Source organism: Myotis myotis, unplaced genomic scaffold (genome assembly GCF_014108235.1).
Source record: "Myotis myotis isolate mMyoMyo1 unplaced genomic scaffold, mMyoMyo1.p scaffold_m19_p_9, whole genome shotgun sequence".
NCBI lineage: Eukaryota > Metazoa > Chordata > Mammalia > Chiroptera > Vespertilionidae > Myotis > Myotis myotis.
Window position 1 is genome coordinate 62,275,819 of NW_023416401.1, and position 21,856 is coordinate 62,297,674.

General features: G+C 44.6%; 1 protein-coding gene and 1 pseudogene across 3 annotated transcripts in view; both read right to left on the reverse strand.

Moving 5' to 3' along the window:
- The window catches only part of TBC1D20 (TBC1 domain family member 20), a 29,668-nt gene that overhangs the window by 2,061 nt on the left and 5,751 nt on the right, over positions 1-21,856 (reverse strand). The window contains exons 2-5 of one of the 3 annotated variants that reach the window (XM_036322314.1): positions 20,368-20,553; positions 15,920-16,000; positions 1,904-2,090; positions 1,647-1,748 (exon numbers count right to left, since the gene is read on the reverse strand). In XM_036322314.1, coding sequence (XP_036178207.1) covers positions 1,647-1,748; positions 1,904-2,090; positions 15,920-16,000; positions 20,368-20,553 — 556 coding nt within the window. The remainder of the gene's footprint in view (positions 1-1,646; positions 1,749-1,903; positions 2,091-15,919; positions 16,001-20,367; positions 20,554-21,856) is intronic. The other 2 variants (XM_036322316.1, XM_036322315.1) reach the window with 2 other exon arrangements.
- LOC118663043 lies at positions 13,874-15,038 on the reverse strand (annotated as a pseudogene).

Here is a 21,856-nt window from a genome sequence, read left to right on the forward strand (position 1 = left end):
TCAGCATTTTCTCCTCAAAAAAACACAAAGTCTTTAAATTGTAGCCCTCATCATGATATTAATACTACAATAGGTTCCTGATTGCCTTACTTCACTAGTTGCTCTAATGACCAACAAATGTCTACTATAGGGACAAAAGGTACCTATTTGCAGGAAACTATACCATAATTTTCCTTCTGAAAAAGTCATGCTCTTTTGGGGGGCACAGGTACATATTCTCAGGCTTGAAAACAACTCTATGAATTTTTTAGTTAACATGTGGTGACTGAAACATGTTAAGACATAGCTCTTATGTGAAAGGAAACGGTCCTGGCCGGGTTGCTCAGTCGGTTAGAGCGTTGTCTCCATACACCGAGGCTGCAGGTTCGATCCCCAGTCATGACACATACAAAAATCAACCAATGAATGCATAGGTAAGTGGAACAACAAAGCGATGTTTCTCTCCCTTTCTCTCTTTCTAAAAATCAATCAAAAATTTTTTTTTAAAAAGTCAGGCATTGGCCAAGGACAAATTTCCAACTAAACAGAAGAGAAATAAAAATCATATGAAATTTGCAAAGAAATATTTCTTCTCCTTGGTACTTGGTAAATATTACCACCCACACATGGCCTTGTTTTTCTTACCTCTGGATACTACAGGACTCTGTACTTCTCTTGTGGCAATAACCTCAAAGTCTACCTTGGCATACTTAACTTGTCCACCTACTCTCTCTAGATGTAAACTCCTTAAAGGAATGAGCTGTCACATCTCTTGTATCCCCAAAAGAGCAGGCACCCAAATGTGCTCTAAGACTGTGTACAGAATTGAATTATCCAGCTTGCTGGTTAACTAGAGAGAATAATTCAGGCCCGGCCAGCGTGGTTCAGTGGTTGAGTGTCGGCCTATGAACCAGGAGGTTATGGTTTGATTCCTGGTCAGGGCACATGCCCGGGATGCGGGCTCAATCCCCAGTGTGGGGCAGCGAATAATTAATGATTCTCTCTCATCATTGATGTTTCTATCTTTCTCCCTCTCCCTTCCTCTCTGAAATCAATAAAAATATATTTTAAACAAAAGAAAACTCAGAAAATCAGTATCTATATCTATCATCCATCTATCTATCTATCTATCTGAAAGTCTAAGTGACCGAATGACTGATCAACCGGTTACTATGACGTGCACTGACCACCGGGGGGCAGACGCTCAACACAGGAGCTGCCCCTTGGTGGTCAGTGTGTTCCACAGTGGGAGCGCCGCTCAGCTGGCCGACGGGCACCAGATGCCAGGCTCAGGGTGGTAAGCGCAGCTGTGATGGTGGCGGTGGCAGACACAGTGGAGCTGGGATGAGCGGGTGTGGCATGGTGCCCAGCCTGGGGCTTGAGCTCTTCCCTGGCCGCCTGCGGCTTTGTACACTACTATATTCCTTGGGGGATGTCGAACTGCCTGATCCCTACAGGGCCAAAACCGGCAGTCTGACATCCCCCGAGGGGTCTTAGACTGTGAGAGGGCGTAGGCCAGGCTGAGGGACCCCATCGATGCACGGATTCGTGCACTGGGCCTCTAGTAAGATAATGATGAGCTAGACTTGTGAGGAAGAAATAAAGGCTAGAGAAAAGTTGAAGGGGTGTGTGTGTATGTGTACCCATAAATATAGATACATATATACCTCTGCATGAAGTCATGGAGTTCTGGATTCACCTGGTCAATGATGGGCATTAGATAGTTTAATATATGTTTGGTGTTGTCCATTGTTGGATCCATGAAATCCCTAGAGGGAGACAATTCAATGAGTATGATCAGACCAAACACTTAGGTAAGGGTGAGAATGAAATGGAGCTAAAACCATTGAAAACACTGATTAAAAAATGGGCTGAGGAGTTTGGGAAGTGATGCCCAGTCTCGTATATCCCTCTGTGCTAGTACCTGAGGTGGTGGGTAGATACTTTTTCTACCAGGGATGTTGCCAGACTCTCTCCTACCACCAGCAGAAATGTGACCACAATGTCATGGTAGCCCTGGTAGTAATGCAGCTGAGGGTTGCGCTCCAAGACGAGAAGGATGATGTCGATCAGTTCTTCCTGGAGCCCTTCTCTCTGTTCTTTTGGCATGCCTGGGTGGGGAGGAGAGATGCACTTAAGTATGGCAAGTAGCCTAGTAACACAGAGGTTAGGAATATGGACAGCAATGGATTTTCAGATAAAGTACTTAATAAAAGAAAATTTGCATCTTAGTAACACATTTCTAGATCCACACACATATAAAATATGTGACATACAGAAAAGAGCCACCAACTAGCAACCTTACAGTGGGAGTCCAGCCACCTTCTTAACTAAGTCACCACTGTTCACAAGGCCAGAAGTGTGACTATTTGACAGCATGTCTCTCCTGATGTACTGAAAAGAACGCAGCATCACTCCTGGGGTATTCCTATCAAGAATGTATAAACTACCCTGGCATGTGCTTTGGTTGGAGGCAACCAGCTGATGTGTGTCTTTTACATCTTCCTTCCTCCCTCCCTTCCTCCCTTCCTCCCTCCCTCCCCCCCACCCTCCCCTCCCTCTCTCCCTTACAATTTCTCTCTAAAAATCAATGGAAAAATATCCTCTGGTGAGGATTAAAAAAACAAAACAACAAACAAACAAACAAACAAAACACATGAAATAATGTACTGACCTAAACATTGAGGAAATACCAAGCTCAAATTAAGGGAAATTTTATAAAATAACTGGCCTGTTGCTCAGCCGGCATGGCTCAGTGGTTGAGCGTGGATCTATGGACCAGGAGGTCACGGATCAATTTCTGGTCAGGGCACATGCCCGGGTTGTGGGCTCGACCCTCAGTGTGGGGCGTGCAGAGGCAGCCAATCAATGATTATCATCACTGATGTTTCTATCTCTCTCTCCCTCCCTCTCCCTTCCTCTCTGAAATCAATAAATAACTGGACTGTCATAAAATATAAATAAACTATTCCAGGTTATATCAGGCTAAAGACATATGGTACCTGAATGGAAAATGCATGAATTTATATTTCCTTTCCCTATAAAGGACATAACTGATATAAATGATGAAATCTGAATAAAATCTGTAGGTTAGACAGCAGTATTTTTTAATATTGTTACTGATTTTGATAAATGTACTGTGATTATATATGAATCCTGTTTTTTAGGAACTACACCCTGAAATGTGTAGAAACAAAGGGACACCATGTCTGTAATTTATTCTTAAATAATTCAGAAAGCAACTTATGTGTGTGTGAGCCCACTGTATGGGAGAACATATTTGGCAATGATACATCTGATAAAGTGTTAATATCCAAAATATAAAAGGAACTCATACAACTTAACAAAAGGAAGACAAACAATCCAATTAAAAAATGGGCAAAGGACCTAAATAGATACTTCTCCAAAGGGGACATACAGATGGCCAAGAGCCACATGAAAAAATGCTCAAAGTCACTGATCATCAGAGATGCAAATTAAAACAACAATGAGGTATCACCTCACACCTGTCAGAATGGTTACCATGAACAAATCAATAAATAACAAGTGTTGGTGAGGATGTGGAGAAAAGGGAACCCTAGCTGAACCGGTCTTGCTCAGTGGATAGAGCGTCGGCCTGTGGACTCAAAGGTCCCAGGTTCGATTCTGGTCAAGGGCATGTACCTTGGTTGCGGGCACATCCCCACTGGGGGGCGTGCAGGAGGCAGCTGATCAATCTCTCTCATCGATGTTTCTAACTCTCTATCCCTCTCCCTTCTTCTCTGTAAAAAATCAATAAAATATATTAAAAAAAAAAAAAAAGAAAAGGGAACCCTAGTGCACTGCTAGCGGAAATGCACACTGGTGCAGCCATTATGGAAAACAGTATGGAGTTTCCTCAAAAAATTAAATGTGGAACTGCCAATTCACCGAGTGATCCCACTTCTAGGAATATATTCTAAGAAATCTGAAACACCAGAACAACCAAGATGGCGGCATAGGTAAACACCTAAACTTGCTGCCTTGCACGACTATATCAAAACTACAACTAAAAGACAAACAGATATCATCCAGAGCCACGGGAAGACTGGCTGAGTGGAAGCTATACAACTACAGTGGGGCCTTGACTTACGAGTGTCCCGACTAACGAGTTTTTCGAGATACAAGCCGTCTCTCAGCCGATTTTTTGCTTTGAGTTGCGAGCTAAAATTCGGGTTACGAGCCAGCTTCAGATACCCCACCGCTAGTTGGCGCAGTGAACGTCACAGTGAACGCCACAACATCAGCCCAGCATCACGTGTCTCACTCGTTCACTTTTATGATTTGACATACGAGTAATCTGAGTTACGAGCTCCGTCACGGAACGAATTAAACTCATAAGTGAAGGCCCCACTGCAGAAGGAAAGAGAAAAGCGCACTGAGACTGGCAGGAGGTGCTGAGGTGCAGAAGGGCAGAGGTACGGAGGTGGGCACAGAAACGGGCTGGCAACTGGGTACGCTGTTGTCCTTTTCAATCGGGAAGGAGATACAAGCTCCCAACTGCTCTGAACTCCAGTTCCGGGCGAGACTCTGGGGACCCAGACTCACACCAGGAAAAAATGGACTATCTGGCATCTGCTGGAATATGAGGGTGGCTTTCTCACAGAGGTGCTTGCAGCGATCATTGTTCCTGCACGGGGCCCCGGGACACAGAGACACTGGGACCTCTCCAGGACAGGGCTGACTGGCAGCCATTGCTGTCTGCTCCACCCTGGTGATTCCCAGAGGCCCTGTCCCACCCAATTTAAAACCACCAAGCTGTGCACAGAGGCTTTTGCATATGAATGGCCTGGCCTTTTACAATCTAAAACCTAACAAATTGCAGCTGGGTCAAAGAGCCCCAGAGCTTCCAAAAGAAGGCAGCCTGCATTGCTTCACAGTTGCACCTCATCTGAGCACTCCAAACCCCAAACAAAGAGGAGGAATCCGCAGATCTCTCTGTAGCTCCTGCTGGGTGGCCTCAGGCAGTGGCTGACTTTGCACCTCCTTGGAGATCCAAGAGCCAGTGTATCCAGTGGTCAGAGTGAGACCATACCAGATTACAACTCCTAAGATCCATAAGGGACACACTCAGGAGGCAGACTCAGTGAGCGCCAAAGCCCCACTGAAGCAAATCCTACCCCATAAGGGTGTCTCCAGCACAGCAGTTCTCCCATTGTAGACACAACTAGTTCTCACAGCCAATTGACCTGGAGGTCAACTCCTTCCAATGATACCAACAGCAATCAAGGCTTAATTACAACAAGACTATGCACACAGCCCACAAAGGGGTGCACCAAGAGTGTCCACCATAGGTAATTAGGAAGCCTGAGCCACTGGGCCCTATAGAACACCTAGCACACAAAGCCACTCTATCAACACAGGGAAGCAACCAAAATTCGGAAACAAAGAAACATGTCACAAATGAAAGAAATGGAGGAAAGCAAACTACTGGATATAGAGTTCAAAACCATGGTTATAAGGTTACTCAAGAATCTTCTAGAAACCTCTGAGAAATTTAGTGAGACCCTCAAGGATATGAAGAAGGACCAATTAGAAATTAAGCATACATGGACTGAAATAAAGAATAATATACAGAGATCCAACAGCAGACTAGAGGATCCCAAGAATCAAGTCAAAGATTTGAAATACGAAGAAGCAAAAAACACCCAACCGGAAAAGCAAAAAGAAAAAAAGCAAAAAGAATCCAAAAATATGAAGATAGTGTAAGGAGCCTCTGGGACAAGTTCAGGTGTACCAACATCCGAATTATGGGGGTGCCAGAAGAAGAGAGAACAAGATACTGAAAACCTATTTGAAGAAATAATGACAGAAAACCTCCCCTACCTGGTGAAAGAAATAGACTTACAAGTCCAGGAAGCGCAGAGAACCCCAAACAAAAGGAATCCAAAGAGGACCACACCAAGACACATCATAATTAAAATGACGCCAAAACCGGTTTGGCTCAGTGGATAGAGCATCGGCCTGCAGACTGAAGGGTCCCAGGTTCGATTCCGGTCAAGGGCATGTACCTTGGTTGCGGGCACATCCCCAGTGGGAGATGTGCAGGAGGCAGCTGATCGATGTTTCTCTCTCATCGATGTTTCTGACTCTCTCTCTCTCCCTTCCTCTCTGTAGAAAGTCAATGGAATATATTTAAAAAAAAATAAATAAAAAATAAAATAAAATAAAATGACAAGGGCAAAAGACAAAAGAGAGAATCTTAAAAGCAGCAAGAGAAAAACAGTTAGTTACCTACAAGAGCATACCCATACGATTGTCAGCTGATTTCTCAACAGAAACTATGCAGGCCAGAAGGGAGTGGCAAGAAATATTCAAAGTGATGAATACCAAGAACCTACAACCAAGATTACTCTACCCAGCAAAGCTTTCATTCAGAATTGAAGGTCAGATAAAGAGCTTCACAGATAAGAAAAAGTTAAAGGAGTTCATCACCACCAAACCAGTATTATATGAAATGCTGAAGGGTATTCTTTAAGAAGAGGAAGAAGAAGAAAAAGGTAAAGATAAAAATTATGAACAACAAAGTGACAACAAATACATATCTATCAACAAGTGAATCTAAAAATCAAGTGAATAAAAAATCTGACGAACAGAATAAACTGGTAAATAGAATAGAATCAGGGGCATAGAAAGGGAGTGGACTGACAATTCATGGGGGAAAGGGGGTGTGGGCGGTGCAGGAAGAGATTGGACAAAAATCATACACCTATGGATGAGGACAGTGGGAGGGTAAGGGCATGGGGTAGGGTGGGGTGGAAACCGGGTGGAGGGGAGCTATGGGGGGGAAAAAAGAGGAACAACTGTAATAATCTGAATAACAAAGATTTATTAAAAAAAAAAAAAGAAGAAGAAAGAAATCTGAAACACCAGTCAGAAAGAATGGATGCACCCCTATGTTCATAACAGCACAATTTACAATAGCTAAGATCTGGAAACAGCCCAAGTGTCCATCAGCAGATGAGTGGATTAAAAACCTATGGTACATTTATACAATGGAATACTATGCAGCAGTAAAAAAGGATCTCTTGAGACAGCATGATGGGACCTGGAGAGTATGATGCTAAGTGAAATAAGTCAGTCAAAGACAAGTATCACATGACCTCACTCCTATGTGGAATCTAATTAACAAAATAAACTGATTAATGGAGTGGATCCAGAGACATGGAAGCATGGAACAGAGTGGGAATCTCAGAGGCGGGGGAGGGTAGGTGGGCGGGCGGTAATCAACCAAAGACATTGTATTCATATATGCATAAACCATGGACACAGACAATTGGGTGCTGAAGGCCTGGGGTGGGGGTGGGGAATTGGAGGCTGGAGGGGGTCAATGGGAGAAAAAAGGGGACATATGTAATACCTTCAACAATAAAGAATTATTTTAAAAAAATAAAAATAACTTATATGTGTGTATATGGAGAAAGAGAGAAAGCAAATATAATGATACTAACATATAAGAAAAATGGGTAAAGGTATATGGGAAATTATCCTATTTTTGTAACTTTCTGTAGGTATGAAATCATATAAAAATAAAAAAAGACTTAATTGCATGTTCCCTACTAAAGCAAACTAAATATAGGAAATATTGATCTCCTTGCTCCAAAGATATGGCTGGAAAAGGGGAGCCTTCTTGGGAGCTCTTTCTGAGCATGCAGCTGGTTCTGGCAGTGGTCAGTGTGGTTCCTTAGCTCACCTGACTTTTAGTATAAAAAGACCAAATCTTGACCTTGTGAACTGCTTTAGAAGAATGGCACACAGCACAGTTTTCCTATACCATTAGCTTTTTCAGTTAAAGAGTTGCTGTGAGAGAAAACAGTTAATGTAAGGGCCCAGACTAAACTGAATGGAAGGTTTAAGGTGAAACCAAACCTCATCTCTTGCCTATATTTACCCCACCCCTTTTCAAAAGGGAATATTGTAAAAGATAAACAAAAAAGAAAACGAAGTAAATCAAGTACTATGACTAGGTTAAGTCATAAGAGTAATAATAGAAAACATTAAACCCCATTTGAATTTTCAGTAGAAGAGTACTCAGCTAAGCTAAGGAGAACATGAATGCAAAAGGAATATGAAACCACATGGAAAGTTCAGCCTACAGAAAGAATACCACAGGCTGATGTTACATAAATAGAAGAGGATAAAGGGTTCTTAGGGGGAAAATATGGGCGGCATCTGTACGAGGTGGTCTCATCCAAAGCAGCAGGATCGGGAGACCCTGAGTGCCCCACCCAACCTGTGTATCAGCCCCAACCTCTTTCAGCAGCTCTTCCTCACAAGCTACTGATCTCAGCCCAGGCTGCAGACTTTCCTAAAACCTCTCAAAGGCCCACAAACCTCCATTAAGCAGTCATGGTCTCGGTGTGCCCGGTCCCTCTGGCTAAGTGGGCTCTGGCACTAGTGGCAGCTGGCATCAGTTTGCAGCATCTCTTAGGTACCTCCAAGTCCAGCAACCACAGGTCACTTTATAGCTACTACCAGGTGACCCTGAACTGAGCACAGGCAGTGGCAGACTTCAGCTTGTGCCAGAGCTCCTCCCAAGAGGCCCCAGAACCAACACACCCAGTGGCCAGTGGCCAGCTTCAGACCACATAAGAGCACCACCCAATTAGCTCCACAAATGACACACCCAAAGATAGACTTGGCAGGCACCAGAGCCACACTAAACTGCATCCTGCTCTGTGGGGTGAGTCCCTGCACAATGGCTCATCTGCTATACTCACAGACAGTCCTCACAGTCAGTCAGCCTGAGGATCAATGCCACCCACTGATGTGCTAACAGTAGTCAAGGGCCAACTACCACAGAGGGACACACTCAGCTGACAAAAGGGACACCACTGGAGCACCTGGCTCAGGTGACCAGGGAGTGTGAACCTTGGGCCCCATGGGGCACTACTATATAAGGTCACTCACTCTCCAAGACTGGGAGATATAGCAAATCTTCCTAATACACAGAAACAAACATAGAGAGGCAGCCAAAATGAAGAAACAAAGAAACATATCCTAAATAAAAGAACAGGACAAAACTCCAGGAAAAAAACTAAACAAAATGAAGGCAAACAATTTACTAGATACAGAGTTCAAAACAGTGGTTATAAGGATGCTCAATGACTTAGGTAAACAATAGATAAACACAGTGAGAACTTCACAAAGAGATAAAAACCATAAAAAAGGAACAGTCAAAAGTGAAGAATTAGATGGAATCAACAGCAGACTAGATGAAGCCGAGCATAAAATCAGCGATTTGGAAAACAAGTAGAAAACACCCAATCAGAACAGAAAAAAAAATTTTTTTTAAATGGTGATAGTTCAACCATAACAACATTCATACCATAGTGGTACCAGAAGGAGAAGAGAGAGAACAAAGAATTGAGAACCTATTTGGAAAAATGACAAAAAACTTCCCTAACCTGGTGAAGGAAATAGACATGCAAGTCCAAAAAGTACGAAGAGTCCCAAACAAGACGAACCCAAAGAGGTTCACACCAAAACAGATCATAATTAAAATGCCAAAGATTAAAGACAGAGAATCTTAAAAGTAGCAAGAAAGCCTTAGCAGGTATGGCTCAGTGGATATGGCATTGGCCTGCAGACAGAAGGGTCTCAGGTTCAGTTCCAGTCAAGGGCAGGTAGCTTGGTTGCAAATTCAATCCCAACCAATTGATGCATCTCTCTCACATTGATGTTTCACTCTCTGTCTTTCCCTTTTCCTTCTACTCTCTTTAAAAATCAATATCCTCAGGTGAGGATTAACAACAACAACAAAAAACACTAACTGAGCTACCTCTGGCCAGGTAGGTCAGTTGGTTAGAGCATTGTCTCGATACACCAAGGTTGCAGGTTCGATCCCTGGTCAGGACACATACAAGAAGCATCCAACGAATGCATAAATAAGTGGAACAACAAACTGGTATTTCTCTCTCTCTCTCTTGCTGGTCCCCCCCTCTCTCTCATTCTTAATTTTAAAAAATGAAGAATAAATAAAAATCAATCAATAAAAATTTAAAAAGTAGCAAGAGAAAAGCAGTTAGTTACATATAAGTGAGCTCTCATAAGACTGTCAGCTGATTTCTCAACAAAATATTTCCATGCTAGAAAGTATTGGCATGAAATATTCAAAGTGATGAAAAGCAAGGACCTATAACCAAGATTTCTCTACTGCACAGGCTATCATTTAGAACTGAAGAAATAAACAGCTTCCCAGAAAAGAAAAAGATAAAGCTGGTCATCACCACCAAAGCAGTATTATAAGAAACTAGAGGCCTGATGCATGAAATTCACACAATAGTAGGCCTTTGCAGCCCCAGCTGCCTCGGCCGGCCCTTGGAGCCCCGGTTTCACCCGGAAAGTCGTCTGGATGGTCATTCCACTGTTCAGCTGTCCAGTCGATTTGCATATTACGCTTTTATTATTATAGATCATTATAGATGTTAAAGGAACTTCTTTAAGAGGGAGAAAAAGAGACCAAAAGTATGAATAATAAAATAGCAATAACTATATACCCATCATTTATTAAAACTATATACTTATGTCATTTGGAACATTTAATCCATTTACATTTACTTTAATGTAAATGGATTAAATGCTCTAATCAAATGACATGGTGGCTGAATGGAGAAGAAAACAAGATCCATACATATGCTACCAACAAAAACCCACTTTAGAGCAAAAGACACAGAGCCCAGCCAGTGTGGCTCAGTTGGTTGAGCGTCATCCCATGCACCAGGAAGTTGCTGGTTTGATTCCCAGGCAGGGTACATGCCCAGAGTTGCAGGCTTATCCCCATGCAGGAGGTAGTTGATGTTTCTCTCTCATCAATGTTTCTCTCTCTCTCTCTCTCTCTCTCTCTCTCTCTCTCTCCACCTTCTTCTCTTTATTGTATTTTTTTTTTAAAAAGACACATGGGGGGGTTTGAAGGGGTCAATGGGGGGAAAAAGGGGGACATATGTAATACTTCCAAGAATAAAGAATTATTAACAAAAGAAATTTTTAAAAAAGACACACAGAGACTGAAAGTAACGGGATGGAAAAAGATACTTCATGCAAATGGAAATAAAAAAACAGCTGGGGGTAGCAATAGTTATATCAGACAAAATAGACTTTAAAACAAAGGCTATAAATAAGCGACAAGGAAGGGCATTTCATATATAAAAGCCAAGATATGGAAGCAACCTAAATGTCCATAGCAATTGGATAAAGAAAATATGGGGTATATATACAATGGAATATTACTTGGCCATAACAAAAGAATGTGAAATCTTACCATTTGCAAGAACATGGATCATGTTGGGTATTATGCTTAGTGAAATAAATCAGACAGAGAAATACAAATACCACATGATTTCACTTATATGTAGAATCCAAAGAAAAACAAAAAACAAAATTAAATGAACAATAAAAATAGACTCATAGAGAACAAACTGATGTTTACCAGATGGGAGGATTACCAGTGAGCTAGGGAAAAAATGAAGGGATTAAGAAGTACAAATTTGCCCTGACCAGTTTGGCTCAGTGGATGGAGCGTTTGCCTGCGTACTGAAGGGTCCCGGGTTCGATTCCGGTCAGGGGCATGTGCCTTGGTTGCGGACATATCCCCAGTGGGGGGTGTGCGGGAGGCAGCTGATGGATGTTTCTGGCTCTCTGTCCCTCTCCCTTCCTCGCTGTACAAAATCAATAAAATATATTAAAAAAAAAGAAGAAGTACAAATTGGTAGTTACAAAATAGTACAGGGATGTAAAGTATAGCATAAGGAATATAGTCAGTAATATTGTAATAATTACGTATGGTGCCAGGTGAGTACTAGACTTATCAGGGAAATTACTTTGTAAGTTATATAAATGTCTAACTATGCTGTATACCTGAAACTAATATTAAATGTAAACTGCAATTAAAAATTTGAAAAATTTTTTTAAATAAACGTCACTGTAGATTTCTTTTTAAAAAGTTGATCTCCCGCCGAAACCGGTTTGGCTCAGTGGATAGTGCGTCGGCCTGCGGACTGAAAGGTCCCAGGTTCGATTCCGGTCAAGGGCATGTACTTGGGTTGCGGGCATATCCCCAGTAGGAGATGTGCAGGAGGCAGCTGATCGATGCTTCTCTCTCATCGATGTTTCTAACTCTCTATCTCTCTCCCTTCCTCTCTGTAAAAAATCAATTAAAAAAAAAAAAAAAAAGTTGATCTTCAACATAAAAACCTAAATTAAAGTTATTTTTTAAAAACACACAAATAAGCCCAGCTGGCATGGCTCAGTGGTTGAACATCAACCTATGAACCAGGAGGTCATGGTTTGATTTCCGGTCAGGGCACATGTCTGGTATGCAGGCTAGATCCCCACTGTGGCGCACGCCGGAGGCAGCCAATCAATGATTGTCTCTCATCACTGATGTTTCTATCTCTCTCTCCCTCTCCCTTCCTCTCTGAAATCAATAAAAATATATTTTAAAAAAACCAAACCCCCCACACAAAAAAAGAATCAAAGTAACAGGATAGGGAAATGGGGATTGGACTATGGGCATATGTTTTCATTAAAACCAAGTTGGATATATACAAATACTGAATCATCATGTTGTACACCTGAAACTAATATATTGTTATATGCCAATTATCTATCTATAATAATAAAAGCGTAATATGCATATCGACCGAATGACCAAACAGCAGAACAACCATCCAGATGACCTTCCGGAAGACCACGCTATGACACACACTGGCACCAGGACAGCCAAGGCGGGCACGATGCGATTGATCGGGAGGGCCCTGCCATCGCCCCACGGTCACCCCAAAGAGGGAGGCCCAGGCCACTGGGGCACTCGGGGGGTGGGGGGACTCTGCGATCACCCTGCAGAGGGAGGCCCAGGTCACCCTCTGCACAGCGATCGATTTGCAGAGCCCTGGCCAGGTGGGCAGGGCCTCCCTCTGCGGAGCAATCTATCTGGGGGCCCTGTGATCGATTGCCCCACAGAGGGAGGCACAGGCCAGCCAAGTGATTGCACCGATTGCACTGCATGCCTGTCGCCCATAGAGGGAGGCAAAGGTGGCGGGGGAGCAGCGCAGCACAGATGGCAAGCAGCTGCAGCGGCGGGGGTGGGGCCAGCTGCTGGCAGCTGGCAGCCGGGGGAAGGAAAGCCCCAATAGGCCCTGATCGCTAGCCAGGCCTAGGGACCCTACCCAAGGGGTCCCGGATTGTGAGAGGGCGCAGGCTGGTCTGAGGAACGTCCTTACCCTCTGCCGTGCACAAATTTTGTGCCCTGGGCCTCTAGTACCTCAATAAAAATAAATAAGTAAATAAATAAAATAAACATTAAAAACCAAGTTGGCAGGCCACTGGCTACAGGAGAAAAGAAGCCCTCCAGGGAGCAAAGATGTAAGCAGGAAAGAGAGCTTTCTTTAACACAAAATCCAAGCCAAAGCATGGTTTCAGAAGAGTGAAGCAATGGGTTTAGCAGTGATTTTCAATCTTTTTTACCTCATGGCACACATAAACTAATTATTAAAATTCTGCTAAAGGCATCACTAAAATATTTTGTATTTTTTGCTGACCTGACACCCCCCCATAAAAATAGGTATAATTTTGACTATTCACACCAGATGGCTTTTGTTGTATCAGCTGTTGTCATTTTAAAATTTGACATGCTAAGAAAAAAAGAGATCAGTGGCCCTGACTGAATAGTCAGTTATTGCATGTTAAAAAATAATCCTCCTCCCCTGCCATGGATATCCCCTGCCATGGACATGGGCTTTATTTGTGGGCTATTGGGGGAAGAGAGGGAGGAGCTAGGGCTGGTGGATTTATAGGGCAAGGGGCTTTTCAACTTGCTTTTTAATTAGTGCATGTTGCCTGGAGGTTGAGTGAGAAGAGCTGTAGAAGTGAGAGGAGAGGAAAAGGGAAGGTCATGGAACGGACACTTTCCTTAGGGAAGGAAGCCTGAACCCGGATACGGAGACTGGGGGTGGGGAGGGACGGCACCCTTCATATACTGAGACTCAACCAAGGTCACTGCTTGATGCCAGCTTCCCGTACGCCCCCGCCCTATCCCAGCTCCGGGCCCAGATGCCTGCCCTGCTAGCTCCCTCAGCTTCTTATGGAGAGGAGGGTATGAAGATATGGGGAATGGTGGCACCCTTTCTGCCTCTGGGTCCCTTGCCTAAGAGAATTGCTCATTCAGCCTGCCCTGAAGTTCCAGCCAGAGTCAAGAGGTCAGGAAGCCAAGGCGCGGGCAGAGGAACAATTGTGCCCTTCACCACCCCTCCTGACACTCTGTTCCTCCCTGGCCATGCACATGAGGTTGCAACACTTGGCTCGATTCTTGTATATCTCGCCTCTGTTCCTGTCCCACAGTCTGGCTTTTCTGCCAGCTGAGCAGACTGCTGCAGTCCCAGGTGTGAGTCCTTACATGGAAGACATCCCTGACATGTGCTCAGAGGACTGGGAAGAGCACTCAATGCAGGACACAATCCCCTGCTTGGCAAGCGCAGTGCCCTGCTCATGTGTAACAGAGATAAGCCACTGACTGGACAGCTTCCTCAGTGTGGTCAGGTCAGTCCACACGTCCAGTTTACAGCCAACCAGCACAACCTTGGCACTGGGGCAAAATTCCTGAGTCTCCTTGTCACTTCTTGAGGACACTGTCCAGTGTTTTTGGTTGGCTGTGGAAGCAGATGAGCACCGCGTCTGAATCAGGAGAAGCCAGGGCCAGACAATATCACAGTAAGAGGAACCTGAAGTATCCCACAAGTTGATCTCAATGCGCACCTGTCTATCTCAAAACTCACAGTGTAGTTCTCAAACATGGTGGGGACATAACTCCCAGGATAGGTGTCCTTGGCAAACACCCGAAGGAGCGCCGTCTTGCCACACTCCCCAAATCCCCCAACATGATGGTGCAGCAGCAGGTCTGCCCCAACATGGTCCAGAGCCATACCTGGCACAGCTCCACCTCCCAGGCCTCACTGCAGACACCGGCATCTCCACATCTCTAGGCCCATGCTAAGCCTCCACCCAGACTACTGAGCCCCATGCTGCATCCCCAACCCCTTAAAATTTCTCAGGACATACTGATTTGCCATGGCAACTGATTTTCTGTTAGCAATTCTCTTCTCTTCATGGACCTAAAGGTGGAGTTGCAAAGGAAGAGAAATAGAACATAAGCATGCGGTTGGTTGCCCAATTGCCTTCATTGTGAAAATGGAGACAATGGTCATTCTTCTCATTCTTCCTGGAATGGGGAGGCAATTTTAGGAATAAACTCTTTTAACATGCAGAGAATGGCCTCCCTTCTAGTCCAAGGACCTTAATACACATATATGCAAGATATCACTATTTATAAATCTAATCAAAGAAGATGTTAAAAGTTCTTGTTAGTCTGGCCAACGTGGCTCAGCAGTTGAACATCGACCTATGAACCAGGTCACAGTTCGATTCCTGGTCAGGGCACATGCCCGAGTTGCAGGCTCGATCCCTAGTGGGGGGTGTGCAAGAGACAGCCAATCGATGATTCTCTCTCATCATTGATGTTTCTCTCTCTCTTTCCCTCTCCCTTCCTCTCTGAAATCAATAAGAATTTGAAAAAAAAAAAAAAAAGTTCTTGTTAATGCCCACTTTTAAACCAACCTGCTCTTTAAAGCCAGACTGGTGGCTCTAGCAATCTCTATGAAGTCTCTTCTGTAGCTCTGAGAGGGGGGAAGAAACTTCTCTCATTTACCACTTCTAGGCCAAGAGAAATTATTTTGGCTCAGGCTTTCAGTGGGGGTCTGAGTGTGGTGGAGTAAATTAAAGAATGACTCAGCAGAATGGGAATAGATATTAGGTCACACTGTGTGCTGGGATGGAAACTCCCTGGGACTGGCAAGCATCAACACAAGAAAATAAGTGCAACTGGGATAGAAACCTCCATATAACAAGACAGACGGAGAGAGCTTCTCACCAGGAGGAAACCGCCGTAAGGACCGCCTGACATCCAGCAGCACTTGTTGGTAGTCCTTGCTCATCTGTCGTAGGTTTTTCCCTATTGGAGGAAAAGGAACATGTCATTGTAGGAATGTCTGAGAAGCCAGATCAGGAACAAAATATTGTGGTATTACACTAAAGGCCAGGAGGACGTACTCCTGCATTTTCCTGAAAAGAACATGACTCAAAATACAACAACTGGAGATAGGTTTAGTTCCAAACAGGCAGTCTTGTGACCTAAGAGGAAGGACCTCATTGTCCAGGAGGTAACAGAGTTAGGTGGAAAAGCTGCAGAGAAGTCAGGAGGCCAGGGGCCTCCTGTGGCATCGCTGGGGAACTGCTCTGGATTTAAAAGTCCACATCTATAAAAATGGCATTGTTCCCTTCGATAATATACTTCTCAGGTTACTATAAGGATCAAATCAGATCATAAATGTGGAAACCATAGACCACTGAAAAAACTCTAACATCTGTAAAGTCTAGGAAGCACTGAGCTGTTCAGAAAGGAGTATTAAGATAAACTCCTATAAAGGAGAACCTAACTTCTCTTGACCCAGAAATTCTAAAGCTAACACACTGCAAATAGGACATTGTATTTCTGTCCAGGTGATAAGCCCAATACAGTGTGAATGTAAGGAGGCGGTCTCTAGCTGTTATATATATATACTAGAGGCCCGGTGCACAAAAATTTGTGCAGTGGTGGTGGGGGGGGGGCGGTGTCCCTCAGCCCCACTTGTGCCCTCTCGCAGTCTGGGACCCCTTGGGAGATAACGACCTGCTGGCTTAGGCCTGCTCCCGGGTGGCAGAGGGCAGGCCCAATCCCTAGGTGCCTGCCCCTGGTCGGGCTCAGAGCAGGGCCAATTGGGGAGTTGGGGCGCCGCCCCGTCACACACAGAGCAGGGCGGATCAGGAGGTTGCGATGCCACCCTCAGTCACGCTCAGGGTAGGGCCGACTGGGGGGTTGGGGTGCCGCCCCCTGTCACACTCAAGGCAGGGTCGATGGGGAGGTTGCAGCACCACTCCCTGTCACGCACAGAGCAGGGCGGATCAGGGGGTTGTGGTGCCACCCGTCACATACAGAGCCGGCCGATCAGGGGTTGGGGCGCTGCCCCCTGTCACGCACAGAGCAGGGCCCATCAGGGTTGTGGGGCTCCGCACCCTGTCACACACAAAGCAGGGCCCATCAGGGGGGTTGGGGCTTCGTACCCTGTCACACACAGAGCAGGGCCGATCAGGGGGTTGGGGAGCTCCCCCCTGTCACGCACAGAGCAGGGCGGATCAGGAGGTTGTGATGCCACCCTCAGTCACACTCAAGGTAGGGCCAATTGGGGGGTTGGGGTGCCGTCCCCTGTCACACTCAAGGCATGGTCGATGGGGAGGTTGGGGCGCCGCCCCGTCACCCACAGAGCAGGGCCGATCAGGGGGTTGGAGCACTCCCCCGTCACACTCAGGGCAGGGCCGATGGGGAGGTTGCGGCTCCACCCTGTCACACACAGAGCAGGGCCCATGGGGGGGCTTGGGGCGCCGCACCCTGTCACATACAGAGCAGGGCCCATGGGGGGGTTGGGGGGCCACACCCTGTCACACACAGAGCAGGGCCGATCAGGGGGTTAGGAAGCTCCCCCCTATCAGGCACAGAGCAGGGCTGATCAGGGGGTTGGGGTGCCTTCCCCTGTCACGAACAGAGCAGGGTGGATAGGGAGGTTGTGGCCCTGCCCCGTCACACACAGAGCCGCAGGGCGATCAGGGGGTTTGGGCGCTGCCCCCTGTCACGCTGCTCCAGGGGCCAGGAGGCCTTGTGGCTCCGCTGATCCCGGTGCTGGGAGGCATATTACCCTTTTCCTATATAGGATAGAGGCCTGGTGCACGGGTGGGGGCCGGCTGGTTTGCCCTTAAGGGTGTCCTGGATCAGGGTGGGGGTCCCCACTGGGGTGCCTGGCCAGCCTGGGTGAGGGGATGATGGCTGTTTGCAGCTGGTCACACACCCTTCAGGGTTGGGGTCCCCACTGGGGTGCCTGGCCAGTCTGGGTGAGGGGCTGAGGGCTGTTTTCAGGCTGGCGGGTGACTGAAGCTCCCAACTGCTCCTTTTTTCTTTTTTTTTTTTTTATTCTTGGATTTATGGCTGTCACTGGAGCTGAGAGCCGGCTTTAGCTGTGAGACCTTGCTGCTGAAAGCAGGTTTCTGGCTTTGTTTACTTTCTGTATTTGAAACTTTGTTGCGACTCCAGCTCTGAGATCCTGGCTGACTGAAAACAGGTTTCTGGGGTTTTGTTTAGCTTCTATATTTGTAACAATGTTTCTTAGCAGCTCAGAGCCCAGCAGCGGCAGGCGGGGAACGTTGGAGTCCTCCGTCACTGAAGCAAGCAAGCCTCCTGTTCGTGTCAGTAGCCTGGCTGGTGGCCGCCATCTTGGCTGGCAGTTAATTTGCATATCACCCTGATTAGCCAATGGGAAAGGTAGCGGACGTACGGGAAATTACCATGTTTCTCTTTTATTAGATAGGATAACAAGTGCACATTTCCCTCAACCCAAATTGAGTGTTGTGTAGCAAGTCTACATTTCCTTCACAAACCGAAATCAAATGCTAACAGAGGAGCCTGTGCAAAACTTCCCCACACAAACTTCATCTTATAAAGATCGGGGAAATCTGAAATCTGATAGAACATCATCTCAGGATTCAGAGTGTGAACATGGTAATGCCTTTCTCTTCCAACAAAAGGCGTACTGCTCTGAGGCAGCCAGCTTCAAAGATTAAACAAGTGGCAACTTAACACCTACTCGGCTGCACTATGACACTGTGAACTTTTACTGGCAGAGGCTGTTTTAATTGTCTCCAGTATCTGGCACACAACAGGAGCACAACTAATATCTGCCAAATGAGTGAAAGAATCCCCAAGAGCCGGACTTTTGCCAAACATAGCAATAAAGCAATAAATGTTTGTTGAGTGAATGACAAAATGGGTTCATTGTTCTGTAATACTTTTATCAGTATTCTACACTATATTCCAAGGAACTCCTTTTACCACACAGGCCTTGCAGATTAGTTAAAGTTATAGCTTTTCACAGAACTACAGAATTTTAGAATCCAAAATGAGGATGATATTTCCCAATAAAAATTCTTTTGTGTTTTTTTAAAAAATGTATTTTTATTGATTTCAGAGAGGAAGGGAGAGTGAGAGATAGAAACATTAATGATGAGAGAGAATCACTGAACAGCTGTCTCCTACATACCCTCTACCGGGGATTGAGTCAGCAACCTGGGCATGTGCCCTTGACCAGAATCAAACCCGGGAGCCTTCACTCTGTAGGCTGACGCTCTATCCACTGAGCCAAACCAGCTAGGGCTTTTGTGTTTTTTTAAAAAAAGATATTATTTTTCCCCATAGCCTGTTTCTCAAAAATGTAGTCCATGTACATCAGAATTAGGTGGAGTGCTTATTAAAATACAGATTCCTACAACCCATCTCTAAGTAAATATGGACTGAAATATGCATTTTTAAAAAAATACGTTATTTTTTGTTGTTACTGTTAATCCTCACCCGAGGAATTTTTCCATTGATTTTTAAGGAGAGTGGGAGAGAAAGGGAAAGACAGAGAGAAACATCAATGTGAGAAAAACACATCAATTGGTTGCTTCCTGCACAAACCCCAACTAGGGCCCAGGCCAGGGAGGAGCCTATAACCAAGGTACATGCCCTAGATCGGAATCGAATCCGGGACCCTTTGGTCCACAGGCCAATGCTCTATCCACTGAACCAAACCAGCTAGGGATGTTTTAATCCAGTGGTTCTCAACCTTCTGGCCCTTTAAATACAGTTCCTCATGTTGTGACCAAAGCATAAAATTATTTTTGTTGCTACTTCATAACTATAATGTTGCTATTGTTATGAATCGTAATGTAAATATCTGATATGCAGAATTGTCTTAGGCGACCCCCGTGAAAGGGTCGTTCGACCGCCAAAGGGGTGGCGACCCACAGGTTGATAACCGCTGTTTTAATTGATTTCAGAGAGAGAAAGGGAGAGGGAGAGAGGGATAGAAACACCAATGAGAATCATTGATTGGCTGCTTCCTACACGACCCCTACTGGGGATTGAGCCCAAAATCTGGGCATGTGCCCTGACCAGGAATTGAGCCTGATCTCCTGGTTCTTGGGTCAAAACTCAACCACAGAACCACAGGGGCTGGGTTGAAATATACGTTTTTAATAAACTTCTCTACCTAGCCAATAAAAGCTCATTCCATTTTTGAATAAAATTCTACTTATTAGTTTGGCCTTATTTTCAGAGTTGGACCAATCATATTCTCAATGCTTTAGATTTACTCATCTACTCTTGGTTTGACATTTGCATAAAAATCAAAGATTCTGAAATTCTTTTTTCCTTGCCTCCTAAATAAGCTCCCCTCACAGTACTCCCCATCTTACCTGATACAGGAGGTGGGTCATTGATGTTGACATTGAGGAGCTTGGGCCACACTTGTCGTCTCATCTCATCAGTTAGGAGCCCTCCCTCGCTAATAGCCATGCGTCTAAGGGCAGCCACATCAGTGGGATCACTGTTCAGAGCCTGGTATATCTTTGCCACTTTCTTTTTCCTTTTGGCGTTAAAGCCTGCAAAAACAAACACACACACACACACTGAGGGGTTGGAGGGGCATTAAGGCACATATTCAGCATGTGTACATTTTCTACTCAGGGCTCAATCTCCTTATCTGGTCTGAGGTACAGGTAGGTATATTTAAAGCCAACCTACAGATATTTAATTAGCACATTATGTACAAAACACTAAGGAGGTATGCCATGTAAGTGATCAGTAAGAAATTATAATTATAATAAGTGTTCAGTAAATTCAGGCATATCTAACTGTTACTGTTAATGTTTTCCTAATAGAATGCCTGTTCGTTCTTAATATATATCTCTTAATATTTTTCCTGTTGTTTATAGAGGAAAAATGTATATACATGCCACCAAAATTCAGTAATATATTTTAAAACAAAACCACAAAAATTCCTAGTTACTGATAAAATATCGAAATCACAGAAATATTTTCAAAATCAGAATGTCAAAGGGTATACTTGGGTCTCCAGTGTGGGTGGTAAGAGAGGCATGATGCTACACACAAAACAACTGTTTTTTAAAAACCATATTAATTACTGTGATCTGGAAGTTATGTTTTAAGCATCTTACATCCTCATGTGATAGTTTGTTATTTATACATAGGCATTTTACTGTGTTTAATTGTCTTTTTAGGAAATTGGTTGAGAATTTTTGGTCAATGTTAACCATGTTATAAATATTCTATTTAAAGTAATGGAGTAATAGGCTTTTAGAGTTTTCAGGCAGAATGTCTAATTTTAAGAACAGCAAACACAACAAAAGTTAAACAAGACACCATAAAAGAAATGCCACAAAGAAATGCACTGTAATTGCCCCCCGCTCCCCCGGCCCCCAAAAGGAATGTGTAGACACCAAGAGCTCAGAGAATGTTGTGAGTCAGACTAAACTGAGAAAGCATCAGCAAAGAGTATAATTTACAAAGGAAAAGGCGGGCCCTGGCCACGTAGCTTAGTTATTTAGAGCACAATCCTGTACACTGAAACGTCGTAGGTTCAACTTCCGGTTAGGTCACATACCCAGGTTGTGGGTTCTATCCCCAGTCAGGTGCCTGCAGGAGGCAGCTGATTGATGTTTCTCTCTCTCTCCCTTCCTCTCTTTCTAAAACCAATAAAAGCATGTTTTCAGGTGAGAACTTAAAAAAATATATAATAAAGTTAACATATTTTAAAAAACAGGAAAAGGAGGATTTCAAGAGGCTGGGAAGAGAGGCAGAGAGGAGAAAAAAGCTTGGAGACAGGAAACACAAGGCCCTTTCCTTTAACAGTAAACAGATCACTGAAAATATTTATGTAGCATA